Below are 15,722 nucleotides of genomic sequence, written 5' to 3' on the forward strand. Positions count from 1 at the left end.
TTTAAATTAGGGTTTGATGCAGAACCATGGAATCCATTTTCTTACCTTAGTACGACTGATTGATTTCTGGGGGGTCCACATTTGGTAACTGATTGTAGTTTTGCTTTTAGTGTGTGCCAGGTTACCTGTAGGAAGATGAAAGAAAGCAACCTACCAAAATGCTTTGATCTCATTTATACTATGTAGAACTACATTATACCATGTTATTCAAGCCCCCAATGTAATCATTTGACTATAAAGATTGCTGGCTTTTCCTGAGTATGTCCTTATTTCCGCTTTTACCCTTGGGATGGAATGAGCTCTGAAGAAGCTGCACAAAGATGAAACATGGGCTGTATTTTTCCTCCCTCAGCACTTATGTCACCTACTAAAGAAAAAAAAAAAAGATGTATCTTATAGCACCCGTACTCTTTTACTCTAAGGATGGCATTGTACCAGCCTAGTTAACAATTATGACTTAAAATGAGGACAAATGAAATTTGTTTCCACTTTAAGGCCCTTTTTTACCAACTCCATTTATAAATGGTATAAATTAGTATACATGGAAATCTATCTCTATGGTTACACACATATTAGCTAATAAAATAAGGTAGTACCCTTCTCTGGCCCTGAGGGCAAGCGGCATAGGATGACTAAAGCCTATACAGCTAAATTCTATACTTTCCCCCTCTTCTAATCTCCCAGCAAAAATAGGGATGGCTCCTTCCACAAAGTTTGCTGGAAACCATCTCTGGCCTGTGCTTTCTCCTGAACTGTGCCTAGGCATTTCTGAGAGAATTCTAGCTGACATGGACCAAAATTGTCGCAGGGAGGCATGCCAACTATATTAATCAGAATGAGCAATAACATGGCAGTGTTTCAGCTACAGTTCACTGTCCCTACTTTGTTTACCAGCATAGACATAGTCTTATGACTCCAGCACTGGTAGTCAAGTAAGTCAAGTAATAGCCTTATAATGACTTGAAGGACTAGGTGCATTGGAGTGGTTTATGCAGATACTGGTTTTCTGAAAGAGTAATAACAGGACTTCTGAGTTTTACACAATGTCCTTTTATGCTGATGAAACTCCAACCATTACTGCATGCTACCATTGCTTCTGCTACTAACATAACACCTCTGTAATCTCACTGTGCACTGTGAGACTCTGTATACAATCTCTCTGTGCTTACCTCTTATCCATAACAGGTGGACAAGACTTGGATGAACAGATGCAAGTATAATGCATTCCCAGCTAGAGTGCTATGTATTATGTGATGATATCAAGCGCTGAAAACTCACTGGGCTTAACTGAGCATCGTGGAGTGGGAAGGAAAGAAAGAGGATTACTCACACCTAACTAGCTATCTGAAAGTGAGGTGTCTACAGAACCCCACCATATTCAGTGGAGACAGGTACCTTCAGAGGAGTTTTATCCCATCCTGAGAGAAACACCTGAGACGGGCAGGATGGGCTACATTCTGGATATGCTTCTACCTTTCCACTGATTCTAGATGAATAACTTCGACCAGAGACCTAACTTTTACTTGGCTGCATCTGGATGGTTTGTGGCCAGTTTTGAAAGCTCACACACAGCATTTAATAATTTTTAACAAGAAGACTAAAATAACTTTCAGGGTTACATTGCAAAACTTTACTTACGACTTGCAATCAGTTCTTGGGACCATGTGGATCCTGAACCTGGCTCCATAGAAGTTATTGTTTAGTATCTTAACAGGCATCAGGAGTCAAAAGATTCAGGGAAGCATGTTGTGCTCAGTGTTTTCCCAAGAGTATTGACTAAAAGTAGACCTTCAAGACCAAATATTGCATTCTACCAGCTAAGCTCCCTTTGTGAAGAGTAGGAGTTTTGCCAAAACCTCAGTTACTATAAGGTATGATAATCTTTTAGAGAAATTTCCATTAGGCTCCTTCAGTTCAACCTTCTTCCTGTTCTACTGCAAGTGCATCTCTCATGTAATTGTATAAGAAAGTAAATTTCTATACTGCCTTTTTATAGTATCAGTGCCCACCACACTGGAAGCAATACAACACAATAAGCCTTGCTTGGTTGTAATATATATAATATAATAACACCAGTTACTGGGGCACTACTTAGCTTGGTGGTAGAATTTAAATACAAGACACAAATGATGTTTGCCATCTAGATTTTCTCATTGTAAGCAGACTTACCCATCAACCTAAAAAGGCAGGTAGGACACTGTGCAAGGAACCTGCTTCAACAAAGGTACTACTTTAGTTAAGAATAATTTTGGTAGAGCCACTCATATTCCTTCTCCCCACTTAAGAACTCCCTGAGGAGGGACAAACTTAAGTCCTTCAATCCAAACTTGGCCCCAGCTCACCACTGGTTTCCTGCTGTAAAGGACTGAGAGACTAGGGAAAAAGAGAAGTGTCTTCTTGCTCTTTGCATTAGATGTTAGGAGCCTCAGCCTTGATTCTCTGCTGCTTTAGAGAGAAATTGTACCAGGACAAAATAGGCAGCATCCACACATCCCGTCCAAAAAGGGCCAGTGATTTACCTGAGTCTTTCTGTTCAGTCCTCAACTCAAGTGATGTACTCCACTCTCTGTCCTGCTCCCCTAACCCAAAGAGGGGACCCTGAAAGGAGCCTTTACCACTTCCTTCGCACTTGACCAGGTCACTTGACTTGACTGGTCACTTGAACAGACCAATCCCTCCCCTGCAGCTCAAGATGGCAGGGGCTCCATTCTGTATAGATTTTAGGGTTGGAAAGTTAAGCCACAAAGCGTATAAGGGTCATAGGAAACCCAGCAGTGGTCAGCACAAAGGCTAGAGAAGGAAAGCAGAAAGATTACCACAACAGCAGTACCTGTTTTTGTAAGAGGATGGGTTACTAATTGTCGTATCAGATTGTTTTCAGATGATCGGAGCAGCAGCACAATATCAGCTGGCAGAGTATCTCTGTTTTTGGCTAGGAATCCACTTGCATTATACAGAACCTGTTTAAAAAAATACATTTAGGCATCTTCTGGGCTTTTGAAATGTAAGTGTAGATTTCAGCACCCTGGCATGTTGCTTGTAATATAACAAGAGATGCAAACAGTTTTTCAGTCAGGAGGCTCGCTCTCTCTCTCTTGCAGTCTTTCTTGTGGTCACTTAAAGTTGTAACTTTTTAATACTGAGAACCATTATGATGTAGATCTCTAAAAGTAAATCTATTTCCCCAAAGTAGCTTGAAACATTAGGGAAAATGGGCAGATGCATTAATAATAGCTTTAGCTAGTGTGTATTTATCACAAGGACAATGCTGCTATAGTATTCCATTACACTAACACAAGTGTTAATGCACAGTTAACAATGTACTTACTTTCAGCTGTATCACACAGGACTACTGATGTGATCGTATAGTCTTTCTGACCCGTTCAGATCGTGTTGTACTAGACATAGGACTTAATATCTCTTCCTAGACATCTCTGTGTTAATTACAGTGGAAGTTTTCAAAATCACAAGTTGCACTTTGGCAAATGACATCTCTCTAAAAATTGCCTGGAATGGTGTAGTGCACCTAACTCAAAATGTACCTCTAGAGATCTATCTCGGTGATGCGTTAAAGGACCCACATATAAAACTGTGTCAGTCTTGGGACACCGCTTTTCAAGAAAGATTTGTATTAGTTCTAGAGAGTCTGAAAAGGGTAGGGAAAGGGCAATGAGAGTGATCCATGGCCAAGAAAGCATGACTGGCATATTTAAAACAGAAGAAAAAAAAAACCCAAATTCAAAAGCCAAACAGTAACAGTCTTAAATTACAAAAACAATTGTAAAGGAAGAGGAAATAAGTTGTTCTACAGGTCCACACTAAACAGGATTACAAGTAATGAACTCAAATCACAGCAATGCATTTAATTTGGACAGCAGGAAAAATTCCCTGATGATAAAGCTTTTTGAACACTGCACAGGGCTGACTGGGTGCTGGTAAAATTCCATCTTCCATGATTGATATCAAGAAGGGTACAATGCTGGCTGTACTTCTCAGCAGTGAGATGTGCCACATTTGTGAAATGTGATCACTTGGAGGTGAGGTTCAGAGGAGTTAGTGCAGGCCTTCTGTATCTGGCTGTCTTGTATAAAGGCAAGTTATCATCTGTCAGTGATAGGTAGTATCTTGCCTCTTTCCAGGCCAGCTGCTGCAGCACTGCACAAGCACAACTTACTTTCCTGTGTGAGACAGCAATGCCCACTCTATACTCCCTAAAAGAGCACAAAAGTAGCTGCGAGGTCCTGTTTCCATAAGGCAAGGTACAGCTGATCAACAGTATCTTGCCTTAGTGCATCAACAACTCCTAGCTCTTCCTCAATGTGTGAAGGCTAAATATCTTGTACAGGAGGGCAAAACTGCTGACTACATGAAGCAGAAAGTAGGGCACACACTAGCTGGCTGATGACAAGGGAAGGAGTCGAGAATTCAGGCAGATAGGGCAGAGGAGGTAGGGTTTGTGGTAAAAGGGAGGAAGAATGGATCTTCCTCCATTAGCAGTGGCTACATGGCACAAGGCTTTGAGGAACTAGGTGGAGGGGCACAGAGATGCATTATATAATCACGATTTTTTGGTTCTGTTTAAATACAGTCAGCTTATTTACCTGATGACATTTAAGAAAAACATGCTCCATTACTTTTTTTTTTGTGTGAGGGAAACTTTTCAATTTATTTTTGAGGTGTTGGTCATTGCCAACTTTTCCATGTCAGGTTTGAAGAGATGAACATTGGGAACCAATGCTGGAATAACTGACCTCTTACATTTCCTTCCAGCCCTATGATTCCACAATACCCAACTAATATTGTTAGGTCTCTTACCTTTCCTGCATAATGATAAATCCCAAAGGTTAGATCTACTCTTTTGGGTCTCCAAAAATATTTTGACTTCAAATTATCTTCAAATTTTTCTGAAAGGAAACAGACAGTTTATCTTACTGGCATCACTGTACAATAATTATGTTCTGAAGCCAAATCCCTCTAAGGATACTGCTTGTTTTCTCAGACAAACGCAGTAGCACAAAACAGACTCTAATGTTTTTAAGAAGAATGGTACCATGATGGTACCATAAAAGGCACTGTATGAGGAACATGGGGGCTCTTGGATCAGTCCCTTTGTACCATTTTTTTTTTGTGTGTCATCTCAGAAAATGCCTCTCTAAGCTTTTGGTTTTCACATATAAATCATTGTAGTAATCCTTCCTACCACACTTAGGAATTGTGAGAAAACATTTAGTAATTGGCTGAAGTGATCAGTTCTAGAGTCTATACAAGGGTAGACAGACAACAAGCTCATGTAACTGCTGTAGTATGGACATAAAAAGCTTCTGTTACTGAATGTTGTTATTGGCTTTGTGACTGGATGTTGGTTTAAATCCTGACACTTTGCACATTCCAAAATAAGTTAAAAAAAAAGATTCACCTGTACAGAAATACCACTAAAATAATTAAATCAACTGTAATTGAGACTATTTCATCAGCACTGAAATATTCAGGATCTGAATTATAACATATTTAGGTGTTTTAATTTTAATTTCTTTGTTGAAAAGCCTTGAAACATGATTTGCTGAAAGGCACTGAGGATCAGGTTCATAGCCATTATCTTTACAGAGTCCCAAAACTCTTGCTTAGATATAGTCCAACAAAAACCTCAGAGCTGAACACAACTCAGCTTTGAAAACAATGTTCCTGGCATATGCACCTAGAGCTTTAACTCAGTTTGATCCCTGTTTTTCAAGCCCTGCAGCTAAAAATTCCTGAGGGTAAGAGAGTTCAAAACCTGGATCAGCAGCTTAGGTTCATTTGTACTCTTGTATGTGCATGTTTCTTGTATCAGCTTCAAGAATGCATCCAATCCTGCACTCATGCCTCCCTGAAAGGTCCTGTGTGAATATGGGCTCATTGAAAACACAACTAGCATATACCCTAAACTGAACTCACTAAACCAAAATCAAACAGGGAGACATTCTGTGGCATATGAAATAAACCACACACTTACCTACAAGCGTCTGATCTGTTGCTTGGGGGAATCGACTTTCCTCATCCAGCAGGGACAATAAACCCATTGGTTTCTGCAGGAACATATCTAAGAGGGGCCTGTTGTCCTCATATTCTATAACTCTTGCATCAACACCTTCATATAGATATTCATTCTGTAACAAGTGACAAAAGACACATCTTGTCCATGTACACAGCACCACTTCAGAATATAATTCACAAACTGTCAATTGTACAAAATTAAAGCTACATTAAAAAACTATGCCAAGGGGCTAAAAACATCACAGTTTTGCAGAAACAAATATCAATTGGGATGTGTCACACTGCTGAGCTATACATTTTAATTTGCCTTTGGATATGTAAGTTCTTCTTATGGTGTATTTGTTAAAGATGCTTCAAACGAATATGCAAGAATAAACAAACAAACAAACAAAAAACAGAGCTGAAGAACATATAGTACAGTGTTTGCAGAGGAAGACCTCAGTGTCTATTTATTTTCCTGGTCTGCAGTGTGAAAAATATTTATTAATCATCTGGACCTATGTTTACATTCCCAATTCATTGCTCAGATCTACTTGATGTGCAGTGCCCAAAATTTGCCAAAGTGCTTACTAGATTAAGAGGCCTCAATTGTTCGATCCCTATCCTCAAATACTTAAAAAATTCTTACGTTGCCTACACTTTCTAAACATTAAGGCCCTAGAAATTGTCTTAGGTTGGCCACTATGGAATTTTCACTCCTTTTAAAAAAATAGGGAAAGGTATACAGCATGATTAGAAAACAATAGAGGACTTTTTTACCTTCCTTTTTTTTTTTTTTTTTTTTTTTTTTGGCGAGGGGAGTTGCTGAAGACTGCAAATACCATTGGCTTCCTGTGAGGCTGAGAAAAAACTAATAACAAAAACTGTGTCCACTATGTGTTGCAATGGTTTTAGTTGGAAAACTACTTAAAAGTATACTTGAGGAATATGACAATGACTTTCTTTAATCCTTCAGGGAGACAGAGGCACAGATTTATCAAGAGCAGGAGGAGAGAAGGGCTGCAGCCCCTCCATTAGTTTTGTCTGGGTTGTATAAAGCAGTAGCAGTTATCCACTGCACAATGCTCCTACGTATGCCACAGCTGTCTCTAGTCCTGTGCAGGCTGCTCCCCACAATATGGAACACATAACTAAGCCTTTTGGTTTACTTTAAAAACCATTCCTCTTCCAAAGGATAAACTCTTTTATCTTTTTTCTATTTATAAAAGTCTTGTATTAATATATGATGTAACATCACACGTGTTACCCTGAATTCATTGTAAATAGAGTGTCACAAACATGACTGATATTTAATATTAATGAGTTCAAAGACCTCTAACCCAGGAAGAGCTCTCCTTATGTGTCATTCAATTTAACTTAAATGACAGTCAGGGATGACTGAAGAAAGCAACACACTGTGTGTTTGGAAAAGCAGTTAACTGCATACAACAGAAAAGCACATGTTCTTAGATCTCATATCTCTTCATCTCTAAGTCAGAGAAAAACAGTAGAAAAAAAAATCAATTACACTGTCCTGGAAATAGAGGGCCAAATAAATAAATCTGCTTATCCATTTGAAAGAGAATACAAGATATATACCAGGTGGAGTTTTGCTATTCACTTTAATCAATGACCTGAGTAGAAGGGCAAGACAGGAGAGCAATAAATGCATCACTGATATAGGCAAAAAGTTAATTACGTATCTGTAGGAGCTAGTGGCAGGAAGGGAATAGGTCTACGTTATCTCCCGAAGATAACACTAGAGTAGGGGCAGCTTTACTGAGGACTATAACTGCACTGACACAGATGCTTCATTCATGAAACCAGCTGTTACTGCTTAAGATTATCAAGAGTACACTTAGGAGCGGGGAAAGGGATATCAGAAAACAGTGAGCGTTTCTGTGACACTGTCAAACAAGCTCTCACAGACAACACATCTAATGATTAACTTCTCTGAACTTTAAATGCTTGTGAGAAAGGCTCGTTAAGCATGCTGAAAGAAATCTTCCTTGAGACCGAGAGGACCTCTACAATAGCCGCACTACACCGCAACAGCAGTGTGTGCTCCCCTTCCTTACACTGCCAGTGCACAGGGCCTGACCATGAAGCTACATGACCACGCAGTCTTCTGTGTCTGTATCATGACGACTAAATGACGTAGCAGTGCTGCCAGTCCCTGCAATGCTAACATCTGCGTGGCAGGACAGGGAATGGGTTCACTTCATCACTGGCCACGGGCTCCTGGAGGAGGGCTGATAACCAAGCCTTCTAGGCACCACTGTGACAGATGACTCAGAAATAAGAGATGCCATATTACATTTTCTTACGCAATGCTGGTCTTCAATCATATTATGATAAGAGAAGCAAGGAGAAAAGCTTTCATGATGCACATCATGAAACTAATGCCATAGACCTTATTTGAATTAATAAGCTGAATCAACTATAGGATGCTGTAATCCTCAATGATGTTTTATGACAAGAAAGCTCCTTAAAGTAACAGTGGCTCATTGAAATTCTAAAACATAATCCACTAGACAGTGTTCCTAAAGATGGAATGTCAAAAGGAATAACTGAGTTATACTGAAACTTGGGCTCCTATCTTATCTCAGTATCACATGGTGTCTTCTTCGTGATCAAAACTAGTATTAGCTTGCGCAAACTGGTTTCACTTACTAACAAAAGAATTATTAAATGCATTAGGAAATTATCTTCATGCTTACTAAAAAAAAGTAATGGCTTTTTGATGAGAATGTGGTACGATGCCTCTCTGGTTTAAATGGAAACTCTGGAGACTTACTCAGAATGAACCTTCTTCAGTGTAAAGTAGAAGATTAAATTGTCAAGATGAATATAAAGTAAGCATTGCATGTATTTAATCCAAAAAGTAGCATCCTTCTGACATAACAATAAAATCACTCATTTCTAACATATCTTTGATACTTTACATCATATCTTTCACTTGTTACGGCAGAATTGCAAATGAGAATGAAATGGGAAGGTTATCTGGGACCTTGCTACTTGCAGATTATGGAGCTGGCAGAGAACTAATTTACAGCACTCCCTTACATATAAGCAAAATACTTTCTTCAGGAATAGGACTAAATGCTGCAAAAGTTATGCTTTGCTTTATACCAACCTAATAAAAGTTCGTCTCAGCATTCATTCCACTTAACTACAGGCACAGAACAGAAGTGACTGAGAGCCCACATTTCTTTCCCAATCCACGAAGACAGAGATGCATCTGCTGGTCTCCACTGACTATAAGGAATCTAAACTAGTTTAAGACTATATTCACTATTTTGGCCCTTCTGTGTACTCTAACAGACACCCTGAGCCTCATGCTGCTATGCAGACTATCCCCGTGAAATCTCTAGGCATACTCAACCTCTGTGTATGACAAAGCAACCTATGAAAGCTAGGGAATAACATGGTAACTGTTGCACCACTGGGACAGGCTAAAATCCAAAAGAGTATCTTAGCTCTAACTTCTGCTTATGAAATTAAAGTTAGGAGCCAAATTAGCAGTTGGAGCTTGTGTGCTTGTTAAATTTGGACTCCTAACTTAAAAAAAAATGGTCTGAGGGACAGTGATGCTGAACGAATTGTGCTGCCTCCTCTTAGTCCTTTAAAACCTGCATAGTGTGGGGAAATACATTATAAGATACAAATGTTTTCTTTGATTCAAGAAAATTATACGATGTCATTCTCACAAGGTTTTGATACAACCCATCTAGATTCAAAATAATTACCAGATTTCAATAGAAAACGGCCAAATTAAATATTGTATCTCATTTTAACCTACATATTCACTCAAAGAATTGATTTAATTCCAGATTCTCATTTCTCAATATAGAGCACGGAACAGTTTTTCCAGTTGTCACTAAAAAATTAGCCTCGTGCAGCGGCAGACCACATGAACACTGTCAGGCTGAATATGTTCCCACAGGCATGGCTGAATGCCTATGGGTAGGTTATGTCCACAACCTCAACATCTAAAATACTGTATATCTGATGTTATGTATCCTGGATTGACCAGTGCTAACAAGCAGCACACTCAGGAACAATACCACACTAGAGGGTTAGTGATACTGTAATACAATTTACACAAAAAATGAATTTTAATATTATTTTGAAAAGAAAGAAATATCTACTCTATATTTTCAGCAACAAAGAATTTCAAAAAGTGCAGCGCAGGGTATTCCCTGTAATAGCAAAATGCCATCTATTGTCTTGTATTCATTTTGCAAATATAGCTCTGGGCCATATATAATTTTGGACTAAAGTGTATGCATGAAGGGGAAAGTAATTATATTACTCAAGAAACCCTATTACAATAACCAGAAGGCTCCCTTTGTGAACGTATTTTCTGTCTGTTCACCACATTTTTGGCATACATTGTATATATCAGTAACTTTGAGAAGATGATTAAAACCCTGCACAACCATATTAGGAGTACAATAGGGACAGTAAATGCTATGAAAAACATTCATATAAAGGATTTTTGAATATTGAACAATTCTTGTGAACTTCATTCCCGGTAGGCAATTTTCAGCATCGCTTGGTAGGAAGCTAAAGGAAAAACAGAAAGCACTTCTCACTCTGACTATCTTATAAGCAAAGGTCAATGGCCACCTACAGGAAAAAAACCAAACTCTTCCTTAGGGAAACCAGACATTGTTTTTCTTTATATATTACAGTTCCCTCATTCACTGCATCAATGCATAAAAGACACAGATGATACATGAGTAGCAATGGCACTTTTTCTTAGATCAGTGATCTAATAGTACATTATAAAGCTTGTTTAGAATTAGTATCTCCATGTTACTGATGAGGTTGAGAGGTTCAGAGGTAGAAGCTGTCCTCAGTTTCTGCCCAGCACTTTTGCACAGAGCCTTGTAAGGCACTGTGTAATGTACAAGACACCAGAACATGAAACATTTGGTTTCAACCAAGATTTTTTTTTTAACGTAGGAAACAAAAGATCTATAATGTTTTGATTCTTTATTGCACCAAGAGCAATGGAAGTGCATCAAAGGACACCAGGGTCTTTTATGTGAGATGACTGTGCTTGTCTGTCTGCACATTGAGATTTGGCAACAGAACCAATGGCTTGCTGATGGTGGTAAGAAAAAATGGGCTTTTGCTCTCTTTTGTTTTTAAAGATGCTACAGAATTCTGCAAGTGCCACAGATTTTAATATTAAGTACAACATGGCAGACACCAGTTTCTCTATCACTCCCCTTCCACCCGCGATAGCAGGTTACATTCTCTTTCACTTGTACGAGAGGAGAGAGCAGAGAAGAAACTACAGCTGTGCCAGACTGAAAGCAGTGACAGTAGCAGCACATCCACGCCTTTTGTCTAATTCCTGATTTGCTGACATTACCTAACATTTTAGTGCTTTTCATCCTGCCTTGCCACTGACAAATATAAAAAAGAAGGAATGGTACAATACACCATGTTTTTGGTATGTTTATCATTTACTGAGCCACCTATATCACTCTGGCAAACATATGCTATTTACTAAGACATATGACATTCTTCATTAATTCTGCTAAGGCAACTATGCCCAGGGTGCTTATTCCTGAAGGATGCTGGGGGAGTGCTCTTTGCAATTTGCCCATTTAAAAGAGCAACTTTAAATGGTAATGTAGCTCTTAAGAGAGGCTGTTTAGGGAATGCCCTAAACAACAAAGCTTTGGATCTCTGACTATATCCTAACTTACTATCCCTATCACTTCTGAGGCTATATTTTTAGAAAGCCACATTCCCCAGGAAAGCAAAGCTATGAACATTTTTCAAATTTTCCTCCCCTCCTATGCTTTCTGCCACTGAAGTGAGCAGCAAGTGAAATCACACTGTCCATGAGTGAATCTGGACCATGTAGAGAATCAGTAACTACAATTGAGCAGAAAGAAGTTCCTTAAAATAACAATTACACCAATTTTCACTTTCTTCCTTCAAAAACCCTGTGAAACGGACAGTGTCCCTAAGGATTAAGAAATGGGGTGTCTCATACTAACAGGAAATCTGCAAGACCTTCTCTTGCCTTACTATCAACTCCCAACATAAGCAGGAAGAGAACATTATTGATGTTGACTTTCAAAGTAGCTTGAGATAAGAACTGGGTTCTTATATAACCAGAACCCATATTATAGATATCGACATACACTTCTATATTTTCTTTTGCTTTCATAGAAATCATATTTCATGAAAGAAAACTACATTCTTTACCAACATCTGGCACAATAAAATCTCATTGACTGTTGCATCTTTAATTGCCTGGATTCTGTTTGGAATTAAGAACAACTCTTCAGTCTGTACTATTTCCTTCTTCATTACTTGGCCATCACCCCCAACAAGCTGTTAGAAACAGCAGTAGCCACGTGCTATTTTTATGTGAATTTACGTATTCGGAAAGAAGGTACCTAAGCAATTACAGTAGTTGAAGCTAATTTCTCTCTTAGATGGTATTAAGGACAAAGAAGGATTTGTGACTGAGAAATCTCCAACATGAATCTATTAAAAATAACTACAAGATCTAGGACTGCAAGACAGTATTTCCTGAAATAACTGGGAATAAAGATTTAAAGATGATTAATGTCATTTTCATGGAATTCTTTACAAAGTTGAGATGACCACTCTTTGAGGTGTTTCACTGTCCCCTTGAATCTCATTAACTTTTATAATTATGTTTCTATTCCTTTTCTCTGTTATACCTCAAATCATTTAGACTAAATCCATCATTATTTAGCATAGTCTATTTATTTCCTGAATAAGAACAAAATTATTGCAAGATTTCCAGTCTTTAACAATGAAATTTCAGTTTTCATTACGCTTGTTAGTAACCTATTATTGAATGCTACACTTTACAAATTATGTTACCACTCATTTACATTTTTTTACTGTAGAATTGTACGTTACATCACTTGTTATTCTTCAGGAAAACAACATTTCATTTGCATCAGACTGATTATCACTGTATTCTGTTGCTTAGATACTATAAATTTCAAGTTTAATACATTTTAAGTGGGCATTTTACTTGCAAATAGCAATCCAGCAGTACTTCATACAATACATACTCAGAAAAAAATTGTTGTAATCGGCAATTTACAACTTGTTATGGAGAAAAAAACAGTGTAATTTCCTGAGAGAAAGTTTTTTATTTTCAGCAATACTAAACTTTATCAAAGTATTCAAAACATACCTGTTCCCAAGCAAAGACATGCTGATTGAAGTAGAACTGAATCTGTTCATTGGCAATGTTGATACAGAGTTGTTCAAAGGAATTTTTTTTGAAATTCTCAAAGCCAAAGATATCAAGAATTCCAATGTTCAAACCATCATCATTTCCACTGCAAAGATTAAATAAACTTTTTATTGTATCTCAATTATTTTACACTGACTAGCTCCATTATTATTTCACAACAGCAGAAAATACGCCAAGTCTGTAAGGCAATTAAATAGGATGAATTTTGCTAAACTAGACTTCTCTTAAGATAACAAATTTTTATTTGAAGTATAGTAAGTGTACATAAATTCAAAGATGACTGTATTTGCAGACCAGATACACTGAATCATGTAAGTACAAAGTAAACTGATAATCATAGAGGATTTGTAATTTTCTTTCTAAAATAATATCTATTAGTCATTAATCTACTGTAAGAATCTCACTACAGTGCAAAAACAATATGCAGTTCTTTTTGTTTCTCTTGTAATAAAACAGGCTTTACTCAATTGTACCCTCAAATCAAAGAAATTCCATGCTGAAATTAAAGATTATTCCTTCATATTATTGATCTTCAACAATTAAATTTGCTTATTTGAACATGACAGTCCAAAGAATGAATATATAGAACTTTTATGCATCTAAGTAACTAGTCTGAGTATTAAGTACTGGAGTGTGGTATGAATTTACACTACCAGTCAAATTCCAGATAAGTACTACTAGTTTGAAGTTTTAGGCCAAGGAATTCTGAGAGCTATGTGATCATTTCTGCAACTTGAAAAAACATTAATACTTTTACCTACTGGCTGAAACAAAAAATAACACAAAGATATATTTTTCTAACAAACTGAGGTTGGCATTAGTATTTTTTAATAGCTAAATTTTTTTAAAAAACTTACTTTCTACCCACAAACCGCATTTGAGCTATATCTAAACATTGTTTTTTTTTTCACAAAATATATAGGTTATTAGGTATGCAGAACCTGCTTCAAGATACCTGTGAATAAGCCCCTTTGAGAAGTCAATTTGAAAATCAAAAGTGTGTCATTTCAGAGATACCAAAAATACTTCCTGATCTTGATCTGAATTTTGTAATCATTTTATCTGTCTGGAAATTACACTTTGTGGTGAATAAACTGCTGAAATTTGTCTGCCCAGTTCCTTCCCAGAGCTAATTACAATAAACTAGCAAATATAAATTGTTTTATTACCACAAAACCAAAGCAGACCTCGGGGTTTTTGTACAGTGAACATTTTTGCACAGTTGAACCTCCACTTTGTCACAGTGAGTATTCAATTTGGAGAGAGCTCTGCTAGCAGCCAGAGAGGGCCCTGACCTACAGGACTCACAACGCAAGCTGCATTAGTCCTTCTTTGATGAATTTGTCTGACACAGTATATCCTCATTCCTAGCATCTTTCTTGTTTAAGGACAGGTTGGGCATTAATCTCAGCTAATACATCTGGAAACCACTCTCATATATGTATTTGTAAAGCAACAGCACAAGCAACAACATGGGTGCAAATGAGAGCAGAATTCAACCTGTATAATCAACAGATGAACATCAAGAGTTGACCCTGAGTACTATGAGTAAACAGGAAGAGAAAAAGGAAGAAGTGTTAATATGTCATTCAATAGTTACACATAGTTTACAATGTCTACTCTAAGTAGACAACACATAGGAAAATAGCAAATGCCCGTATTATCAACATCTACTGTACTCCCACTAAATACTATAAACAGGACAAAAACTTCTTTTTTACCTGGTGTTGTCAAAAATAAAAAAGTATCAGAGAAAAAACAGAACAAAATAAAAAAGTATCAGAGAAAAAATAGAAGAGCTTAGTTAATTAAAATTAATGCTCTAGTGTAAAACATTAGTTTCACAGAAAACACCTTTTAATTCTGGAAATGTTTCCTTTACCTTAAATGCTTGTCAGGCTTGAGTAAACTATTGATGCGATTGACTATCCAACTGAAGAGACGTCCATACAGTGCTTTGGCCATGGCATCTCGGACATCGGTTGCTTTTTCCACGGTGTTGGGACGAATAATCGTTTCTCCTCGAGTCACTACACAATGAGAGGTGAGGGCCTCTTGCAGTTCATCTGCCTGAATACACAGCAAGGAAGCACCTAACAAGTAAAGTCATGAACATAGCTCAGAGACAGATTTTTGAAGGAAATACATGCATTGCTTTGGTCCAGGTTGCAAGTATATGTTACGAATAAGGGCCAAATCAAAGTCTACCATCCTCTGCTATCTTCCTTTCTTCAAAAAAGGCATGTGTCTTTCCCAGTTGCACAATATTTTTCTACCTATGACAAGGAAACATGTAAGAAGATAGTGTGAAGACTTAATTCTCTCCCCTCCTATAATTATTGAAAAAGAACAGTAACTTCCTTGAGTGTCTTTGCCCTCTCCCTTCCTCTGCCTCTTGCAACCTACAATGTGAGGTATCCCTTCCAAAGAGTAAACTGTA

The 15,722-nt window shown here is 37.7% G+C and overlaps 1 protein-coding gene across 1 annotated transcript in view; it reads right to left on the bottom strand.

The window, feature by feature from the left end:
• The window catches only part of MYO3A (myosin IIIA), a 116,470-nt gene that overhangs the window by 32,943 nt on the left and 67,805 nt on the right, over positions 1-15,722 (bottom strand). Inside the window, exons 17-22 of the mRNA XM_062567690.1 lie at positions 15,165-15,375; positions 13,220-13,367; positions 5,993-6,146; positions 4,816-4,904; positions 2,831-2,960; positions 46-125 (exon numbers count right to left, since the gene is read on the bottom strand). Coding sequence (XP_062423674.1) covers positions 46-125; positions 2,831-2,960; positions 4,816-4,904; positions 5,993-6,146; positions 13,220-13,367; positions 15,165-15,375 — 812 coding nt within the window. The remainder of the gene's footprint in view (positions 1-45; positions 126-2,830; positions 2,961-4,815; positions 4,905-5,992; positions 6,147-13,219; positions 13,368-15,164; positions 15,376-15,722) is intronic.

The sequence above is a fragment of the Rhea pennata genome, chromosome 2, assembly GCF_028389875.1.
Source record: "Rhea pennata isolate bPtePen1 chromosome 2, bPtePen1.pri, whole genome shotgun sequence".
Classification (NCBI taxonomy): domain Eukaryota; kingdom Metazoa; phylum Chordata; class Aves; order Rheiformes; family Rheidae; genus Rhea; species Rhea pennata.